At 41.7% G+C, this 21,008-nt stretch overlaps 1 protein-coding gene across 9 annotated transcripts in view; it reads right to left on the bottom strand.

Moving 5' to 3' along the window:
• TBC1D1 (TBC1 domain family member 1) overlaps positions 1 to 19,243 on the bottom strand; it is a 95,730-nt gene extending 76,487 nt beyond the window's left edge. For 7 of the 9 annotated variants that reach the window (XM_042871076.1, XM_042871082.1, XM_042871079.1 and 4 more), the window contains exons 1-2: positions 19,073 to 19,159; positions 11,951 to 12,469 (exon numbers count right to left, since the gene is read on the bottom strand). In XM_042871076.1, coding sequence (XP_042727010.1) covers positions 11,951 to 12,370 — 420 coding nt within the window. In that variant the 5' untranslated portion in view covers positions 12,371 to 12,469; positions 19,073 to 19,159. Of the gene's footprint in view, positions 1 to 11,950; positions 12,470 to 18,530; positions 18,550 to 19,072; positions 19,160 to 19,211 lie in introns of those variants that run through there. The other 2 variants (XM_042871073.1, XM_042871074.1) reach the window with 2 other exon arrangements.
• Between the last annotated feature and the right edge of the window lie 1,765 nt (positions 19,244 to 21,008).

Here is a 21,008-nt window from a genome sequence, read left to right on the forward strand (position 1 = left end):
CAAACTGTGGTGGTGAGAGCCTGGTGTCCAGATAGAAGTGTATTATAATCAAGCTCAGAATGTGATGGAGCTAATGATTTTACATCAATCAGATATCCTGCCGTGGGGAACTGAGACATCCCGGAGTATCAGCCAATGCCAAACACTGCCTCAAGGAGCACATCTTATTTTCTAACTCTAGTACTGAAGAACACATAGTATTTTCTTAGCAACTCCAGCAGCACTCCTACTTCAGTTCTGGAGGCACCTACACGTATTGTTGGCTCCTGAGCTAGCTCACAACACAGCAAAATAGCAACTTGTTTCACATAGGGGGAGCCTAAATAGAACTTTGACAATGCAATTTGGAAAAAGAAAAAAAAAATGGGAATCACAGCACTGAAATTCTCCTCTATACCCCACCAGGCTGTGACTCCAGCCAGTCTTAGATTAAGCCATCAGTATCTTTAAGATAAGATGAAGAATTCTCCTGCTGGTGGGAAGCAAAAGCAGGGGAAGGGAGAACCATCGCAGCCAGCATAGCATCTCACGTTTCCTCGGGTCAGCCACTAAGTGGCACTTGAACACCTCAACTTAAGCCATAACGAGCCTGCAAACTTGTGACAAGCAGGGAAAAAAGTAATCCAGTCTGGGAATGTCTCTCTTTTAAGAACAATGAAGTTTTTTTCCTGCAATTACAGAACATTTCCCAAGGTCTGACTACATAAAAAATAATACTGGTAGAAATGGTGTACAAAAATGCCATGCAATGACAGCAACACTGCACAGTGCCCTCCAGGAAAAAAAAAAAACAACAAAAACCTGCTGCCTCTCCTAAATCCCAGTCTCACTTTGGAAATCAAAGCACTTTACTGGGCGCTGCTGTGATATTCTGAACTATATGCATGAACTGGGAAAACAAAAAGCATCTCAAGTCCTTGGTCAGAATAAAGAGGACATGACTTCTCGGCACAACTTATAACAGACCCGTGCATGTCAGAGCAGGTTTTAAACAGTGCAGAGAAGCAACAGCACTGAATGGAATTCTGCTCATAAGACTTCAGTGTATTACTGCTTCCTAGACATGTCATAATTTCATTTGATTTGAAATCAAAGGAGAGAACCCTATTTTTCAACTAGTGATGCTGAACTGACTGTGCTAATCATCCCAAATGTGCTAAGATGCATTGTAGAGGTTTTCTTTTTAATTGGTTTTGAAAGTGGTTCTGTCTATCAAAAATTTCTCAAAAGGAATTAACCCAGAAACTGGACGTTAAGTACCTACATGCTCAGCTTCCTTACTGCAAGTGTTTCTGTCATACTTAATGGAATTAGCCTGACATTAAAGCACATGTATTTTCAGCATCAAAGATTCAGAGATAAGACTCACCTATGGTTTGCTTTTAATCTCTCAAAGAAACACCTCTATTTTACTTAGCCACATTTTGAGACATACAACATACCTCCAGATATTAGTGGAAAGCTAATACCAATTATTTTCTGCATTTCTACTGTTTGTGGCCTACAGAGATCTCAGATAAGCCCGGTAACGGATTTCATCTTATTCTCTCTTACTATGAAAGTCCAGTACAGTATGATGGTAAGTACAACATACAAGGAAGAAAACAATTCAGCAAGTTACTCTACATTATGATTACAAATAATAACATCTTAAAGCATATCCTGCTCATTATGTATGTGTGAAACTGGGTTGTTTGTTTGTTTCCTAGATATGGTTGAAAGAAGAGGCTTGGAGACAAAAAAGCATTCGATCAGTTATACAGAAGGATCCAACTCAGCCTAACGCAAGAGTCAGCAGCGAGGTTGTTTTTATGGCCAGCAATGCATCTCAATCACTGTCACTGGGAAAAGTGGGGGGAGGGTGGGAAAGAAAGGAAAAGCAAGCATCGATCAGTAGTTTCATACAAAACGCAAACCAAGTATAAACTGGCATTATCCACTCAATCCTTGTATCAGATCGTCAGCGCTCAACCTTTGGGGCAGACACACATATCCATTTAAGCCTGTATTTGTCCAGCCGCACAAATCATTCTTTAGGAAAATATTTCCCACAGCCCTTCCCATAACTTGACGTCCGTAGAGAGGGTAAAATAACAGAAATATAGAACAACTGTGTCTATACCAGGCAAGGGAAAGCACTGATTTTAAGATAGCAATTTGTTACCGTTATTCACTTTGACATATAACGGGATGGGAGACTCTGCTGCTAAAGTAAATACAGCAGTTATATATGTCTCCTCTGCGTTGTTTTCTGCTCCACTACAGTCAAAGAGCCCTCATCTGATGACCCCGAGGGCACAGCATAAATGTCAGCTTCATGCAGGCAAAACTCTAAATTGAAAAGCTGATTGCATGGAAAAATAAGGAGCTACTTTAAAGAGGTGATTTGCTTAGTATTATTATTTATTAATTGACATCTTTGTATTTTAATACGTGTTTTAATTTGCCCATTAAGACCATTACAGAATCTGAAAAAAAAAAAAATTGAGCATACTGAAGTATGTATCAGTAAACTAAAACCCTATTTTTTTTTTTGAGAAAAGTTTTCATTTCTAGTAATCTCCGACACAGAACCCCGTTCCACAACCTAATTCATGCAGAAGATCTTGAGTCCATCCAGATAGATCTCATTGACCTACATGACAGATATTGCCTTTGTTTTCTCATATATGTAAAAAAGCACTTCCCTACATGTTTAAAGATCTTATCTTTCAATATGTAGTGAAATTACATTGTCCTCCATGTGTTACTGTACTACATGCCATGAAAATTAACAAGGAATTAAACAAGACTGACTCTTTATGCAAAACCTTCTTTGCCAAAGCAGTTCTGGTTTCCCCTCTAAAACATACTTTCTGCCTTTAGACTGCACCATCACTGCACAATGTACCACAAAATTAATTTCTAAACACTACAACTGTATGTGAAGTTCCTCATGATCATTAACTAATTAGATGAAAAATTAAAAACTGTATTTTGATTACAGACTTTCTGACTTGCATTTGGCAATCAGTAAGGCAGCATTCTTACCAATATCCTCTATTCTTGAAATAATTTTAATAAGCCACTGCAACAGGTAACTAGAGGCAATACAATGGAGTTACTATATGATTAGTTATTCCTCTCTGTAGTGTCACGCATTCAGACTACTACACAATGCTGACGTGAATCAAATAGTATTTCCTGAACTCTTAATTCCATACATGCAACCCAGATTTCAAGATTCATCCTTACTTTGTTTCAGGCACAGCTTGTACTACAAGTATTTACCCAGAGCTTTTTGCTGGCTGCCACCTAGCTTTAAGCTGTAGGTTTGCACTGCTATGTGCGCTTAGTTGGTGCGCATTGCATCCAACACCTTCATGGAAGGCAGACTTTGTACAGGACAGCAAGGAGAGCCGTATATTTCACTGTTACTATTTTGTTATCGTTAGCACTTGTGAAGCTGGAGAATCTAACACTAAGTGCTGGAGTAATGCATGGATACTCACAGTCCCTCATCTTGAAGTCTTATATGGCTCTTTGACAACTGTATGAATTTTAAAAACATCAAATTTTCAAATCATCTCTTACAGTAAGTTTACTTCAAGGTTTTCAAGCAAATTTGAATACTGCAGCATCACCATGACTCTTACGAAGTTTTGGAAGTTGGTCACAGAAAGTTAACTAATTTCTTGGTAATGGTGTTTCTCAAGCAAAGTAGTAAAAATATATTCCAGCTGACAAAAATATAATAAATTAAATACAGGAGAAATACCACAAAGCTTGTCCTAGAATGAAGTGACAAAATTGATGAAGTTATCACAAACACCTCAAAGTACTGTTGAAACCCTTTTGGCTGCTAGGGCACACTGCTGACTCATGTTCAACTTACCATCAGCCAGAACCTCCAATCCCTTTTCAGAGTGCTGCTTTCCAGCCTCTCACCCTCCAGGCTGTACACATAGCCAGGGTTGCTTCAGGTGCAGAGTCTAGCACGTGCCCTTGTTAAGTTTCATGCAGTGGGTGATCCCTCTGCAAGGCTCCTCTACCCCTGAGGGAGTCAATATCTCCTCCCAGTTTAGTGTCAACCACAAACTTAGTATACCTTCAAGTTCTGTATGCGAGTCACTGACGACCACTTGAAAGAGAACTGGCCTTAGAATGGAACCCTGCAGAACCCCATCAGTGACCAGCCACAAGCCTAATGCAATCCATTTACTATAAACATTTTAGCTCAACCTATCAGCCAACTGCTCACCCATCACATTACGTTTTTGTTACCAGCATGCAGATTGTACCCATGATCTGGACTGTGGGCTGTATCCTTCCAGAGCAAGGCTATTCCAACTCTGGGCTCACTGGGCTGATGCACAGTGACTTCCTCCCACTCAGTGCCAGCAGAACAAACCAAACGTCAAGAGCTTTTATTCTCTGAGAGCCAAGGACCTCTCTATTACCTGTACAGAGGCTAGATAAGGCTGCAAGCCTTCCTGTGCACCTCCACCCTCCTCGTCCCTCTTTGAGATCGCAATAGAAAGTAACAACATTGCTTCAGGCTGCAGAACTCAATCCTTCAGAGTACCTTTTGATGCTGCACTGAATTTCCACCACCTCCTAGGGAAAGTACCAGGAAAAAAATACCCCAGATCACTTTATGTTCTCACTTTAGTTTCTAAATTCATATCAACTTAAAACTTAATAAAATATGTAAGGTGATCTAACAAGGTACACTGGGCTGGTTTGGAGCAGAGAGAAACGTGGTGTTGCACTAGCTCAATACTGTCCTACAAATTGAAATAAATAGAGTATGTAGGACTTGGCCTACAAATTAGAAGACTGACTTCAAATTCTAAATGCTATTGCAATTTCTGTTAATCCTAGTTACATGTCTTCCACTTACTGGCACTGTGGATCTGGCCCATTAACAAGAAAGACAGCCTTCTGCCCAACCTCAAGCACAAGAAACCAGGGCCTCAGTGCCCAGGAGTGAACAAGCTCAGTCTCCCTCTTCCTGCACAAATGCTCTAATCACTGGTTACGTGGCTGCTTTGTGCTCAGTGTCCTCATATCGGTCACGAGAGACGTAGGAGCCTGCCAAGCAGACATACAGCTAGTGCTGAACCACAGTCTTTCCAAGTCAGAATTTGTTCTAGGAATTCCCACTAACAGAATAACCAGGAACTCGCACTGATGATAAACTTAAGTATAAATGAAAGCTCATACATAGGTTACAAATACTGCACTTCTGTAGCCTCAGTTTCTCTGTATCCCATTTGCCATTGTGTAAAACAGAGACAACAGTTCTTCAAGTTACCTGGAAGTTTCTGAAGAAAACTCCACTGCAAACCTCAAGGACATTTGGATATTATGGGTTACAGCTCCCACTTCCTTTATTGGGCTTTATAAACTACCAACATCAGAACTCGTAACAGGAGGAATGGTGAGTAGTGAGAAGCCATCACAAGTCTGTTACTTATTTACTTAGCTTTGGTTCCACTGTTCCATATCTGCTATAATTTCCAACAGAAAAAATGATGGAACAGTAAATAATTTCAGCTAAAAGAGAGCAGAAGACAGAACAAGTGACATACTTCCAACACTTTTGAGAATGTGATCTGATACAGAATAATACATTGCTTAAATTACATGAAGAGTCTTTAGAAGTAATTCTGTAGCAGAAATTTTTGCATGATTTAGCAGATTGAGGAATTGGCAGTAAATAGAGCAAACCGTTTGATTAATTTCATCTTTCTTGCTGGGACATTGACTTTAAGTAAGGAAATGGCAACAGTATTACACAAATGACTTGCTCCACATGGCAATCAGAAGAGGAGACTGAGGGAAATCATACAGTATGGGAGTTAGAAGTAGGTGATCTTTAAGGACTCTTCCATCCCAAGCCATTCTGTGATTCTATTTTGTAGAAAACACTGGTGAATGTAGTGACATTTGTAGCTCAGCTAAACTCTCCTAAGTCTCTCCAGATTCTGATGAGGCATCATAAAGGTTTGGGATATTGCTGTCCGGGACAGGGTCACTCGCTGTCAAAGACCCTGAAAGCAGAGTGTTCACAGACAAATCCTCTGAACAGACCCCAGGCACTGAGTTGGCTTTTTGGCCCCGGTCACAGTTACGCTCTTGGCTCAGGTTAAGTGTAAAGCCTGCTTGCTTTGTGAGAGCAGCCAGAGCATAGCTGGCTGCTGCATTACATATGATACTCTATTAAGATTTACAGAGCTAAACTTTGACCCACTTTATATACCAGCCTATATATGTGCACAGGTATGTATTTCATTCTTCATTTGTTCTGCTGTTTTTTCCCCCTTTTCACATGCATTTCTCCAGTTATCAAATGGAGAGATGGGGGGAGACTTCCTTAGTATTTTGCAATTATGAAGGTTACATCAGAAAACAAAAAAAAAGAAGAAATAAAGGATAAAAAGGATAAAGAGAAGTACCTGTAAATAAAAGGGTGAAAACAGACATGAAGCTCTGAGCTGCCCTGAAGTAAGGCTAGTTACTCGGTTTTGTTTCAGTGGCTCTTAATGCTTTTTTGCAAGAAAAGAACCTAATTTTAATCTCTGTAGATTCATTAAACAGTAATAAATAAAATACCTCCTCCCTTACAGTTATCTTGCCTGAATTAATTTAAGAAAGGGAAATGGTCCTATTAAAAATGAGATACTTAGTGAGGTCCTATCTTTGAGACTAATGCAAAAACAAGTTGCATAAGAATCCTAAGCTAAGCCTCATAACAACTGGTTTGGAGTTCACAGAGCCTTTGCAATTCCTTTTATAGATGAATAATGTGAAGTTCACTCACAACTTCAGCTCCATGCAGCCTCACAGAAAGATAAGTCTTGATTATCCAAAACCAGATTCTCCAGAACATAATCAGCTCACAAACAACATGTAACAAAGCACACTGCATTCCAGGTAATACAACCTAATCTACTTAAGCACATAAGCTATTGTAACTCACAGAAGTAGGTGAAGGTTGTTTAAGAAGTAGCAGCTATTAAAGCAACTGGTACATATACACAAACACAAAAAGAATCTCTGACAAAAGTGCAGATTACTGCTGCAACCAAGTAGCTCAACAGCAGGACAAGGGTTGCATTTCAAAAAGCACAGTGGTATAAGGAGACGGAGCTCATCTCTGCGACAGGATAGATGTGGTACAAGAAAAATCCACACAAATGGCGCCAGCAAATTTTAGAGCAGGCTTTGGGCTCGAGTGGGATCCCTCATCTGCTGCACCCACTCAGGCATCGTCACCCTCATGGCAGCACTCCTGCAGCTGACAGAAGCTGATCCTGAGCCAAAAGTTCTCCTTTGTTTTATGACACTGCAAAATGAAGATTTAGAAGAAGCAAGCAGACACACATATCTTACGCATCTGTGATCTTAAGTCACAAGCAGAATTTCTCTATATGATGGAACAGTTTTATCCAGTGCTTTCCAACTATAGCATTAACAGTTCTGGTAAACACAAGAATATATTACAGGCTGTTATGGCAACTTGCATGCTGACTGTAGAAAGAGCGAGGGAGAATGAAGCTTAACCTTTTCAAAAATCTGAAACAGATGTTTTACATATCTTCGTTCTCTAGTTATCAATCATTGATATCTTACAGAAATGCTCCTCCTTACAAGACATGAGGCTGAAGTTTCTAGACTTTCCCTCTAAGCCTCCAGTTCATAATGCAGAGAGAAACAAGGACATGGAGCTCTTGGAGCAGGTCCAGAGGAGGGCCACTGTGATGATCATAGGGAGCACCTCTCCTATGAGGGAGGAAAGGTTGAGAGAATTGGGCTTGTTAAGCTTGGAAAAGAATGTGCTGGGGGAGACCTCACTGCAGCCTGCCAGTACTTGAAGGGAGCATATAAACAGGAGGGGGAACAGCTGTTTATGAGGGTGGATAGTGATAGGACAAGGGGGAATGGTTTTAAACTGAGACAGGGGAGATTTGGGTTAAATATTAGGAGAAAGTTTTTCACTCAGAGGGTGGTGACACACTGAAACAGGTTGCCCAAGGAGGTTGTGGGTGCTGTTGTGTTCAACAACAATGCATTCTTATGATTAAGGTACTATTCTACAAGCATGTATTTGCTGGAGAAGTAGTTTTTCTTCAGCTTCTATCACCATTACTCAACACAGCATGCATAATCCCCACCTATGATCTATTCATAGCCTTCACAAGTTCCCCACAGGCAATACAATTGATTCCAGCTCTATTCCTGAGCACCTGCAAAGAATATGCATTAACACTTTAGCCCTATCATCAGGCAGAAATTACTTAATCATGAAGCCCCACCGAATCTTCACAAGATGAGGGTAAAAATGTTAAAAAAAAAAAAAAAAAAAAGCAAAAAAAAAAGCAAAGAAACAACAACCCCCCCAAAACAAAAAACACTAAAAAAAAAAACAAAAAACAAAAAAAAACCAAAAAACAAACAAGCACAAAACCAGCCCACACAAAGAAACACTTTCTGAAACTATACAAGGAAGAGTCCAGATCCCATAAACATAGATTAGCTTAGAAAGGGGAACTCTAATTCATAAAAGCAGCTCTCTGGAGGCAGTAAAACCCTTCCTTTTAGTACTGTGTGGAATGATCCCTATATGTATATGCTTGTGCATAAGCAAAGTGCCAAGAAACAGTTTGTTGGGAACAAGTCTTCCCTTTTCACTGCTGTATCTGCCCAGAAAGTGAGCTGTATAATGCCATGATGATGAAATGGAAACAATTATAAAGAATCCTATAGTGAAGACAAATTATCCAATAGGGCACTGCCTCCTCTCTCACTTCTCAAGAGAAGTAGCACTAAGAATTTCTAGCAAAGAACCCTGACTTTAAGCATTAATTACCTGCCTACCAATGTCTTTTCTAAAGAGAATGGCATGTAGGTAGTGGAGCAATGACTCTGACAGCACTGCATTCTTATCCAGGAAAATCATTACATATGTTCCCACAGCTCCAGCAATTCTGGATTCTAGAAATATATTACTCAGCAAAAAATAATGTCCCACTAACAAAATGTTTTCCTATTATATAGTAAGATAATCTCTCACTAATTAAGTCTGTATTCCACCTCAATATGCACATACAAAATAACACAACTACAGGCCATCTGCAATGCCCATGCTAAATGGGCAACCATTCCTAGTTTTCTGCACATAATATCACCTTCAGAGGAATTTCTCTGAATAAAGTTCAAGTTTCTAGTCCTCCTCTTCAAAGACCTTCACTGCTTAATCTTTTGCTCAACTGTGTTCATTTTCATCTTCCTAGTCCACTTCTCCTATATACATCCTTCTGCTCTCTTATATTCAACTTAGCCTGATGTGTGGATATACTCAGAACTTATTTGCAAGGCACACCTACTTCAAATCCAGTCTGCACATACAATATAGCCCTACTACAAAGAGCTGTAGCTTTTGTAGTTCACAGTTTTGTAAGGAGTATCCTGTTGATTTGTAGAAACAGATGGAGTGTGATTATCAGAAAAGTTCAGATGTTCAGTATCACTGGATAAGAAGTTACTATCAGCACACAGATTCTGTGACCAAACTTATTTGGCCTACTGCTTCAGCTCTGTAGAAGAAAGTATATATATTCAACATTTTTATTCACCCTGGACTCCAAGAGGAATATGACCGTGACAATGCTGACTAAGTCTGTAAGATTGTTTTTAGTCTTCAGAGGGAATGTTAAGAGAGTTCAGGAGCAAGGCTGCCAGCATAGGAGTCTGCTGAGTCACACAGGCTGCAAAGGTCCAGTTTCTAAAATTTCTTTCTTCTGAAACAAAACATGAGCTCAGCAACATAGTGCTAAAGTCCTCAACTCACATTTAACAGTTCCCTCAATTTGCAGCACATGCATACAGTACACTATTGCCCTTTCAAGCTGGTTACCTGCTAAACAGGTAACATCAGCTCACACCTCTTCATAAATGCATAAACATCAATTAGCTACAAGACATTATATGGCAATGCTCAGGGCAGAATAACAACATCTCACAGAGTATAAGGAACTTGCATAATGCTGGATTCATCAGAAATTACACTGAATTTCCATTAAGCAGGGTTTCACTTTTGGAGGTAAGAACACTTGGCATTCCCACTATCTTCTTGTCAAAATATAGGTCTACTAGTGCTGGTTAGGTGCCTACCTCCAAGTTAGTAACCTAGCTTGCAACAGTCAACAAAAACACTTCTTGGAGATCAATACAAGTTAGGAAATGAGAACTGAATTTTTATTTGAGGTGGTAGGTAGTTTTTTAAAGGACAGATAGCTATGTGAATTTGGAGCTAGGTAGTTAAAATAGCTATCCAGACATTGTGGAGGATGTTTCCAAAACCAAGTAGACATAGCTGCAAATTTAACTAGACATTTATTATGTTCACTTTAATTTCAAGTAGGTCCAGGACTTTGATCAAACTTGAGGAAAAAAAGTATTTCTTTTTTCATTCCTTTGTTGCAAAAGGAAACGTATTGGAAGCGATTGGTGTTGCAAACTAACCATAATCCTGCAAGACCACAAGTCACAAAATGAAGTACATGGGCAAACTGCAAAATGCATTGACAGGCTTCCATTCAGTGTCAAGTCCTGAAAGATCTATTCCTTATTTCTACTTGCCTATATATACTTATATATGTATATACTTATATATACATATACACACACACACACATTTGGTATTCTACATTCTAACTTGACATGGCTTCTCAGTTGAACGATTATGATTTATGACATACTTTCCTTCTAATTCACTGGAACTGTTTGTTTTTTCTAGAGGGATTTAACTAAAGCTCTTTCCATATGTTTTGACCTCTAAGCTTGAGACATGTACTTGGAACTGTGCAACATTTTGCTCTTTGACAGGTTGGCACTACATGCAGTATAGTTCACATAACTCCTCTGAGGTTTGTCAGCAGGACATCTCTGATGCAAGCATGTAGCAGGATGCTGTTTTTCAACATAAGCACTGGTTTATCCTTAAGAGGTAAAGGACATGTCACTAATTTGCATGCAGTAGATCAACCTATCACAATAGCCTTGTGTTACTAATTCAGAGAGTTACTATCTCACATTACTCTCAAACAGCAACAGCAGCAATCGTCTGTTTTTAATGCTGCAACCTTTTCAGCAAGGGATCGATCAACTTGCATGCAGACTGAGGCAAGTTTCACCCACAGCATGAGACTCACACACAACTCCCACCTTGCAGTGCGCAGCAGCAAGCCCATGTTTCAGACCTGCAGCACTGTGCAGTGACCTCTCTACTGTTTTCTGACACTACATGGATGATAGAGCTGGGGAAGAGGCTTCTACAATGTCCTGCAGTTTAAGGTACGCTATGCATTGGGCTGTGGCCCATTCCTTACATCTTCAGGAAAGGAAATGCCTCTTTCCTAGCCACATAGGTCTCATTTTATGAAAAGAGAAATTTGAGAGGTCTGACCATAAGATGAGATAAAGTTCACAATGGCTGAAGGGTGAAACTCTAGCCCCAATGACATCAGCAGAAAAAGTCTCACTGACACAGAGGCCAAGATTTCAGCACATATCCCAAAGTAGAGTGTCTTCTAAGCCAATAAAATTCAGGTTCTGATCCTGTAAATTTACACACCTTTCACTTCACATACGAAGCAGTTCTAATTCAGCAGAACCATTAACATCAAATAAAGTGAAGCATATCTGTGAGTTTTGGAGAGATAAAGTCTTTAATTATAAACGCAACCTAAAGGTCTTACAGTATGGTGGGAAGTTTCAAACAGTACAAAAGCAAATCTATTCTACAAGTAGTGTCAACTCCTCTTCCACATCTACATTTTTTCTATAAAGCCCTTGATAATACAACAAGAACCAATTCTTAAATGCGATTCTGAATGTAACTTGATTTGGCATGTTTGGTGTTGTTGTTTTGTTGTTTTTTTTTTTCTTTTCTTTTTTTACTTACTTTTGTTTGATCATCAGCTTTGAATACATAGCAGATACTTTGCTGATTTTCTGCTCCATCTTTTATCAGGCAAGCAATGTAGCTTGGATCATGGCTGTTGTGAATCAGTTTGTGAACATGCTGTGGCTTGTATTCAAACAGATCAGAACAAATCAAAGGATCCCACTGCTGGATTTTCCCCGTGTCTGGTTCACATCGCAAACTTGATGGTGAAACATAAAGCCGGATTTGGCTGATGCCAAGTTCTTCTTTGGAAGACTTCGTACTACTGAGAGCCCGGATCTCTGCCACAATCCAAGGCAGCATGGACGTAGTGGTTAAGGAATGCACAGGCAAGGAACCAACAAGCTGAAGGGTGAAGCTTGCTGAGAAATCATTAGGAGCTTGATATTTCTTAGCTTTGAATGTTATTGGCTCCATTTTACAATCCTTTAGGTAACCACAATTAATTCACCAGGATGTCGGTTCCACAGAATGGCAATATTTGGATGGTTCCTTTAAGTTAGGAGCAGCAGAAATCTGAAAGGAAAAGAGAAAGTTATGTTGGTGCTGCAACCCTATTAAAAACTAAACCATTAGTAGCAGAAATATTTAATAGATTAACACCAGAAGAGACACACCAATCATTCACCATGACCTACATGGCATACTTTCCGTACCCTGGACTTTACAGTTTCAGGTCTAACAAACACAGTGGTACTTAATATATGGCTTGGAAAAACATCAGTCCTGATTTAAAAGTTGTTCTTGTAACTCCTGCTAAATTATCTAACAAGTAACTAAACTCAAGAATGCACCTTCTCTCTAGCCTGTTTCTGCTTCATGGGCAGGCTGACATGGATCACATCAGCCTATTTCAATCCTATTATCACAGAAAGAACTCAGATTACATTATAACCTTCACAGCATTTGAAGTCAACTTTTGCTGAGACACTTTCACATTCAAAAGTATTAAAATAAAAGGTTATTTTTCTTGTTCACAGGTGTATGAGTTTGAATTTGACTCCTTACATGGAGTTCACTTGAGTACAGTTTGCCAATGACCATGAACTGGAACAAAACAGACCTTTTTCTTTAATTAACACCACAAAAATCATCTGGAAAGCCTAACAGCACTCAACTGACCCATTACAGATAAACCCAGCACCGACAAGCAACAATCCTTACAAGATCCCACTGAAACAACAACAAAAAACAAACACACCACACAACCAGAAGAGGATTCACAATTTATGACTGCATTTTAAGGGCTTGTTGGCTGGCCAGAAATACTTAATGTCTGCCACATTGCTATTGTATCATTTTCGTTTCTTAAAATATCACGCAGAAGCAAGTTACACATAACCCTGTTATAACCCAGTTATACTCAGCAAGTATGAATATTACACGCTGATCATTTCAGCAGCAAAATTCAGTGATAGCATTTATCTACCAATGCAGTTCTACAAAATACAGTCCATGAAAACACATAGCTTGGCATCTGTTGTATCACAGTGTTTTAACTCTTCATTAATTGAATCTGGTTTCAGCTGTTGTGTTATTCTGTGTGAGACTGATGAGAAACCGACAGGCCTATAATTGCCTACATCTAAATACCATGACACGAGCTTACCCTCAGCCCAAGAAAGACCTATTAAAAACAACACGAGCAGTTGCATGAACTCCTGACAAAATACCTCATCATTATATTTGAACAAGTATTAATAAATGGCATCTGTTTACTGTGGCAATATTTTCGGTCTCCATTCATCTACAAAGATGATAAAAAATAGCAACATTTTTCTCATTAGTTTTCATTCAACTTGGCTCTTTATTTGTCCTTGCAAAAATGTTTTATTTTCAACAGTGTGAAACACTCACAAAAACTCATTTTGAAAACAAAACAAGTTTTAGGATTTAAAAATAAATAAATTGAAGAGAATTTCAAGATAAGAATTCATTTTCAACTAAGTGTATACTTTATAATGTAACTAACTTGCAAATATCCAAATGTGATAAAATGGTTCTGCAGTAACTGGCAAACTGTAAAACCAAGAGACCTGCAGCAAACCCCCACGTGTTTGGGTAGTTTTACTTCGGAACTTTTGCATCTTCTGGCAGATGAACTGTGTGACAGCACCAGCAGTCACAAGGATGCCAAATTCAGCAGGAAGACCCAATCGTGCCAGTACTTAAAGACAGTGTTTGTAGCAAACATCATTAGTAGCATTCTAAACACGTTGACTAGTTCTTTAAAGAAAGGTTTCTTAAAGGCCTCGGGGAGGGTGGGTGCATGCGTGGTTATTGTTTGACAAGCAAGCAAACAACCACCTTCCATAAGATGACTGTAAATGCATTGCACAGGACAGCTGCTTCAATAATCATTTTTACACCTTATATGTGTAATTACTAAGTACAGTTATTGTTATAGTTTTGCATGCCAGTAATCAAAGAAACTTCACTTCCTCTTTGACACTCTATTACAAGTGCATTCTCCTTAACTGTAACAAGGAAATACAGTTCAGCAGCTTGCAAGGAAGACTGGCTTCGTTCATGACTATAATCATGTGTAATCCAGAACACATGAAAATTGAGTTGACAGATTTTTAGCATTCTCATTATTTAGTGACATACATAATAATCTGAGGTTAGCAAAGCCAATGAATGCTCCATTCTCACTTGAAAACAGGAGCAGCAAACTGCTGAACAAATGATGACCCATCAACCACATCCTATTTGTAACTATATTTCTCAATGCAATTAATTGAAAAAAAAAAAAAAAAAAAAAAAAGCTATGCACTTAAAAATACAAAGTCATTTGTAGTCAACTTCATTTGAGTCAACTTTTCAAGGAAGAATAGTTTCTTTGGAGTACTACCATGCTTTTTTATCCAGACCTATGAGGCACTGCAGCTTCAAATAGGAGTAAAGATCACAACATAATACATCATTTTGAGTGCCAACCATAAGGACTGAACATGTTTTCTTTTTCTTTTTAAAAAAGTCAATATTCTGTCATACTTAAGTAAACACTGTATTGTTGGAAAGTATTTAAGATAAATGCAAAGCTTCCCAGTATTCATCTCATCTTAAAGAAAATAAACATCTTGCAAAGTTGACAACATAAATACTTCAGTTTCTGCATTTGTTATTTTTAAAGAAAAATAATTCATACTAAAATCAAAACAATTAGCTGGATGTTAGAAGGCTGTATTTTCTAACACTGAGAAGCTAGAAGTGCAGCTTCTCAGAGGTCAAATTCAGGATCAAGAGTTCTCTATACCTAACCCAAAGCCTTCTATATGTTAATGTTCTGCATATGCCACCTGCCTTGTCCCAGTCATTTCCTCCTACTCACACCTGGATCTTAAGTTACATGCCAGTCCCACCAAGAAAATCATACCAATTGCACATTAGCTTCTGTACCATCCTTTCAATTTACAGCAAGGACTAGGTAGTAACTTGAGTATTTGTGTACATTCTTAACTTAGACCTATAGTTTTGTTCACCTTAGCAGGCCTATTGCTAGCCAAAAAACAAAGCACACATTATGAGTGAAGAGTGCATTGGGCCAGTCTCTGCCCTTGGCTCTGCTACTCATCACTGCAGCAATTTCATCCTCCTCTGGCTGCTATCACCCAGCTCATCCCTTCCAAAACTTGGCTCTGCAGGTGCCTTCACTACCTGTACCAGTAAAGACGACTCACATAGATCACATTTTCCTCTCCAGCATTTGAGTGATTAACTCACAAACAGCTTCTTCAAAGCTTATTTCACCAGCCACTTTCCTGCAGCTGGAAGAGCTCTGCAAGGCTCTGCATCCCTGCAGCTCTCCTCCCAGCGCTTGCTGGAATGGTTCCTCTTGCTTCTCTCTATCACCATCTCTTGAAGCTCAGCACCTCTTCTGCCCTTTGCACTTATTGCTGAGAAGCACATGGCATCAGTTTGATTCGTACTCCCCAGCCAACTCTCAGAAGTCTTAATATTCCAAACTGCACTTTAATGTTGTCAGTACTGAACCTGCTTTGGTACAGCTGTAGGTGCTCCATCAGCGTGAAATCTGATCAGGCAAAGTGTAGCACAAAATAGTGAGTATTGGATGGCCTCCACATTTGTTGGAAGTGTTTATCATTCAGACCCTTTAACTGTAATATCTCTGAACAAGAGACATTGACATTGCAGTACATTAATAGAAACAAAAGCAGTAGAATAATGAAACATTTTAGATATTGCATGTTGGACCTGGTAGCTCGTGGTAGCAATGGTAATGGGAGGATGGTTGGACCAGATGATCTTTCCAACCTTGTGATTCTGATTTTATGATCTAGAATTGCCTGCCTCAGCAGTAATTTTAGACTGTCACAAGTCAGGTATCACTGAATTCTTCTCTAACAAACCCTGCAAAGCCATGCTAGTGAATCAAACCACACCACACAAACTAGAAGCCACTAGACTTATCCACTAACAGAAAAGATACACATGGGGACATAGATGCGCTCTGTGTCCTCAGCTTTTCCCTTGATGCTATCAACCCAACAGCTTCTCACAAGCAAGAAGCAGGCTCAGACAGCATGTGACACAGTGCTGATAGGCCTGTACTAGAAAATCTGACACAGTGCTTAAAAAAAAAAACAAACACAACACAATATATACAGGCAGCTTTGAGATGTAGTCAGGCTACTACAGAAAACAAGGCAAAAAAGGCAAAGAGACAGTCCTAAACCAAGAAGACACACACAAATCAAGAAAAGCAGTAACTGCTACAGTGGTGAGGAGTTATCCTTCATCCCTTGTTTCTTCTGGACTAGAATAAATTTAATACAAAGACACAGCCAGAAGTTTTAGACTCTCAGTCAGCACACACATAACTGCTGATCAAAGCCATCCTTTGCTTTCCACCACCTTCCTCTCTCTCCCCCCTAGGGGCATCTGGAGTACCAGGACCCACAGCAGCACCAATTAGTCACATGGCACGTTGGGCAAGGCAGCAGGCAGTACATCTGCATACCAGTGATTAAATGAGGAGTGTGGTCTGTGAGCTGCTGAGCTGCAAGACCCAACTTCCCCAACTTCAGGGTTCATCCAAGAGACACTTGTGCAGTTACTACACACCAAGTTGCTGACAGCATTGCTTCTTTCCATGAGTCTATTTCCTTTTTCCCCTTGAAAAAGCCAAGAAGCACTTCCAACTACAGAACAAGGTCTTGTGAAGAATAGCTGGTCTGAAAGAACATGGATTAGTTCAGCTCTTCCCTGCACAGCTGAACATGACCGATAAATGGAGCCAAAGGCACTGGTACTGCCTGCACTTCACCACTGATTATTTTAGCAGAAATATCATCCTAGTTGGGGATTATGAGGAGCCTTGGCCTGCAGCCAGAACACTGGAAAGCAAGCCAGAGCAAAATACCACTCTTCTCCCTCCATCTGATCCCTGACCGAGATTTACATTGGCTTCCCTCACACTGACAGATTTCCCTATCCTCCTAGCAGGAAAGGCAGGAAAATACAAACGAAAATATATACTGTTACATCTTGATACGGTCACTGCTAAGAAGAGATCCTTCTCTGGTTTCATCAACGTGCACAAAAAGAAACTGTTCTCCAGTGTCACAGTGCAGCATCCCTTAAATTGCATGGTGGGGCAGCTAGCTGCAGGCCTCATCATCTTCCAGCTCCAGACAATACTCCTGAGCAGCCTTACTTCACCGGAGGAAACAAGCCAGATAGCATACCACAAGTTGCTCTCCATTTCCAAACAGCTCTCATTTAAACCACACTGGCACTTGGAATCATAAAATACTCTCCTTTCACAAGGTTATTTTACCTGATAGCCCCTTCCTTTCTGCTGCTTCCTTCTGGAATTACGTGCAGTGGGCAACAACATGTACAAACCCAGAAGTCAATCTGCCTCAGAAGTTACTGGCAATTTCCATTCTTTTTTCACATAAACGTGCATTAAGTTCTGACTTCTTTAGAAGTCCTTTCAATTCCTTTAGCAGCTTTGGTTCAGGCCATGAGTAACGTTTTACCATATATACTGGGAAAATCAATTGGCTTTGTGGTAAACATTGCATCCGAGATACCTGCCTATACAGCCAGCAGTTATTTTACTTCCCAAATGGGTTATAAATATCTAAGTAGATAAATAATAAAGAAAGAGGCAAGCAAAATAATAAATACTTCTGATAATAAGCATACAAACTTGTAATTGAGTATCAAACGCAGACAAGAGTTTTCTGTTCCTTCCCTTCACATGTGTTGCTAACAACAACACATAGAAATAACATTCTGATGACTGAGATCAGAACTGGGATACTCCTGAGCCAGCCTTGCACTGACCCAAATGAGGCACCAGGTGCTCCTACCCTTACAATGCAACAAAGGAACCTGTTAACGGAGCTTGCTAGCTCCCACACATCCTCAGTGCCATTCCACTTTGTTCGACTGCACACCCACGCCAAAAACACCCGCATCCAACTTGTCAGCTAACCAAATTGCAAGGTGAGAAAAGTGCCAACTCGTCTCATTCTTTCTGTCCCGCATTCCTTCCAACCCGGCACTTTTCTCACCTGCAAGCATCTCTATTTTCACGTGTTACCTCTGACTTTCAGGAAGGTGAAGGCCCGACCCGCCCAGCGGCTGAAAGGCGCACGCCTAAGCGCGGACCTCGGGCTCAGCCCCGCCCGGCCCCGCAGTGCCGCCGACCCCGCGCAGCGCAGCGCAGCACACGCGTTCTCCTCACTCTGCGCTATAAATAACCGCTTCTCAGTCCCCTCCTGAGCACGCTTTTCATGAGCTCGTTCCCTCGTTAATGTAAAACGCGAATTTAAAGGGCCGGAGAAGCAGCGTGGGGATGTGGGGGGGTTGTCGAAGCGAAACTCCCGTTCTCTCGCGGAAAGAAAGTCTAGCTGTGCGGCGCGGGACGGCAACGCGATTCAGCCCGCAGCGCGGCACGCTCCCCGGGCGGGATGCACGGCCGCCTCAGCTCCTCCACTTCCTCAGAGCTGAGAGCCGCTCTTCCTCCTCCCGCCCTCGCTAGCAGCGGCCCGGCTCAGCCCAACGCCGCTCATCCACCGCCCCGCGTCCCGTCTAGTCCCGCAGCAGGCCCCGTCGTCCCTCGCCGTCCCTCGCCGCCCTTACCGGCGCCGCGCTCGCTGCGAGAAGTCCCCGCCGGGCAGCTCGGCCCGCCCGCTCCCGCCGAAGGGGGGGGAGAGGGAGGAGGCGAGGGGTCGGGAGCCGCTAACGGGCTCGGGGCGGCGGGCAGAGCGTCCGCCCGTACCTGCGGCGGGCCAGGCCGTGCCTCGCGCCCCGCGGCTGCCGCTCGCCGCCTCCTTCCGCAGTGGGATCGGCGGTAAAAATAGCAACAGGCGGCGGGGGCGGAGAGCGACGGGAGCGCGGCCCGGCCCCCGCCGTGACAGGAGGGCACCCGCGGCGCCACAGCGGGCAGCTCCGCGGGAGCATTGCTTCTGTGGCGCTTCTCCGCCCGCGTGCCACAGCGCAGAAAACGCGAATCCGTTCCGGCGCCGTGACAAGCGCGGGTGGGTGCGGAGCTCACAGAAGTTAACTCCGGAGTTATTTTTAAAGGATATTTCCTCAGCAAGCCGAGCCCGGCCCCGCGCCCGCAGCTCGGCGGGCCTGAGCAGCCTCCGCCGCCTCACCTCGTCCGTTCCCGCCGTGCCCTGCCGCGAGGCCGGCCCGTCGCACCTTTGGGGAGGCCGGCACCGGCCGCTGCCCCTCCTGCCGCCCGCAGCGGCTCAGCAGCGAGTGGAGCCGGAGACTTGATGACGGCGCTCTTCCAGATGGTCAGGGCCTCCCCTCCAGTCCCGCAAACCGCTCTTGCGCTCAATTAATTTCAGGGCTTCTTGGCAGCGAGACTACTGATTACTTACATCTAAGTAAGTAGAATCAAACGTTCTCAAGTAAATTTGCTGAGCTGCTGGACGCGCGGTGCTCTGTGAGGAAAATAATTAAGTGTGCTGTCAAAGTGAAACACGGTGTTTTCCCAGATTGTGGAAAACAAGTGGTGGTTTGGTACGTGTAGCACATCCCGTACTTGCAGGGCGCATGGTGGTTGCATCTACACGACTTGTGCTAGCTCTGTGTACTTTTATAGCATTGATGACCTGTGAGTGAAAGTATGAAAGCAGCAGTGTGCGCTGATTGCTGTTTCCAGTCTGCCCTTGGTTCATAGCTTACTGCTTCTGCAGAAATGAGGACAGGCCTTATGTTTGCAGTGGCACCCTGGGCACCACTTGGGGAAAGGAAAGCCCTCTCTGCAAAACTTGGCCATCCTACATATATTTAAGAGAATCACAGAATCATAGGGGCTGGAAGGGACCACAGGGGGGTCAAGTCCCATTCCCTGCTAAAACAGGTTCCCTTTAAACCGTCACAGCTAAGGAGAGTGCTCTCACTCCAGCTACCAGCTGCCAACCTCAGGTCTGAAACAAGTCTGCCCTTTTACTTTTTTTTAAGTTGACAGCCTGAGGATCTTTGCTTTCAGATATGGAAGGCTGCAAACTGCCATCCTCAATCTCACAGCTCCAGCACTTTGGCCAAGGCTCATCCATTCTGAATTATCAGTGATTTTAGGAAGACTTTTTAAAAAGCTTTTGCCTTTCAGAAAAAGACAATGAAAGAGATACAGATCCTACAAGGTTCCTTCTGCTGCTTGTTCTTGCTTCTTGCTAACAAGAACACCACAAATACAAATCCTCTCTTCTTCCTTGATAGCGGGGAAGAAATTAGACTGAGATTGAAATAGGACCATGGGTTCCTCTTTTATTTTTCCTATTCTCTCCAGCTCACATATTTTGATTCTTTGCTTTGCAGAGTTTTTGTCAGATTGTCATACACTGTTTTATAGGCAAAGTAAAATGCCTCAGATAAGAACTACACTTACCTTGGTTTAATAGTTCCATGTGCTCCACTTTTGGAAAACACCCTCTTTCTCATTCAAGTTGACCTAAAAATCACTATTATAGTAAATAGACAAAACGCACTTGAAGTGTTTACATTTGACAAATTCAGGAACAGTGACCCATTTTACTCCAAGCCAATCTGCTATAATGCTTGT

The sequence above is a fragment of the Lagopus leucura genome, unplaced genomic scaffold (assembly GCF_019238085.1).
Source record: "Lagopus leucura isolate 7727_CA_CO unplaced genomic scaffold, USGS_WTPT01 Super-Scaffold_100004, whole genome shotgun sequence".
In the NCBI taxonomy this organism is placed as follows: Eukaryota; Metazoa; Chordata; class Aves; order Galliformes; family Phasianidae; genus Lagopus; species Lagopus leucura.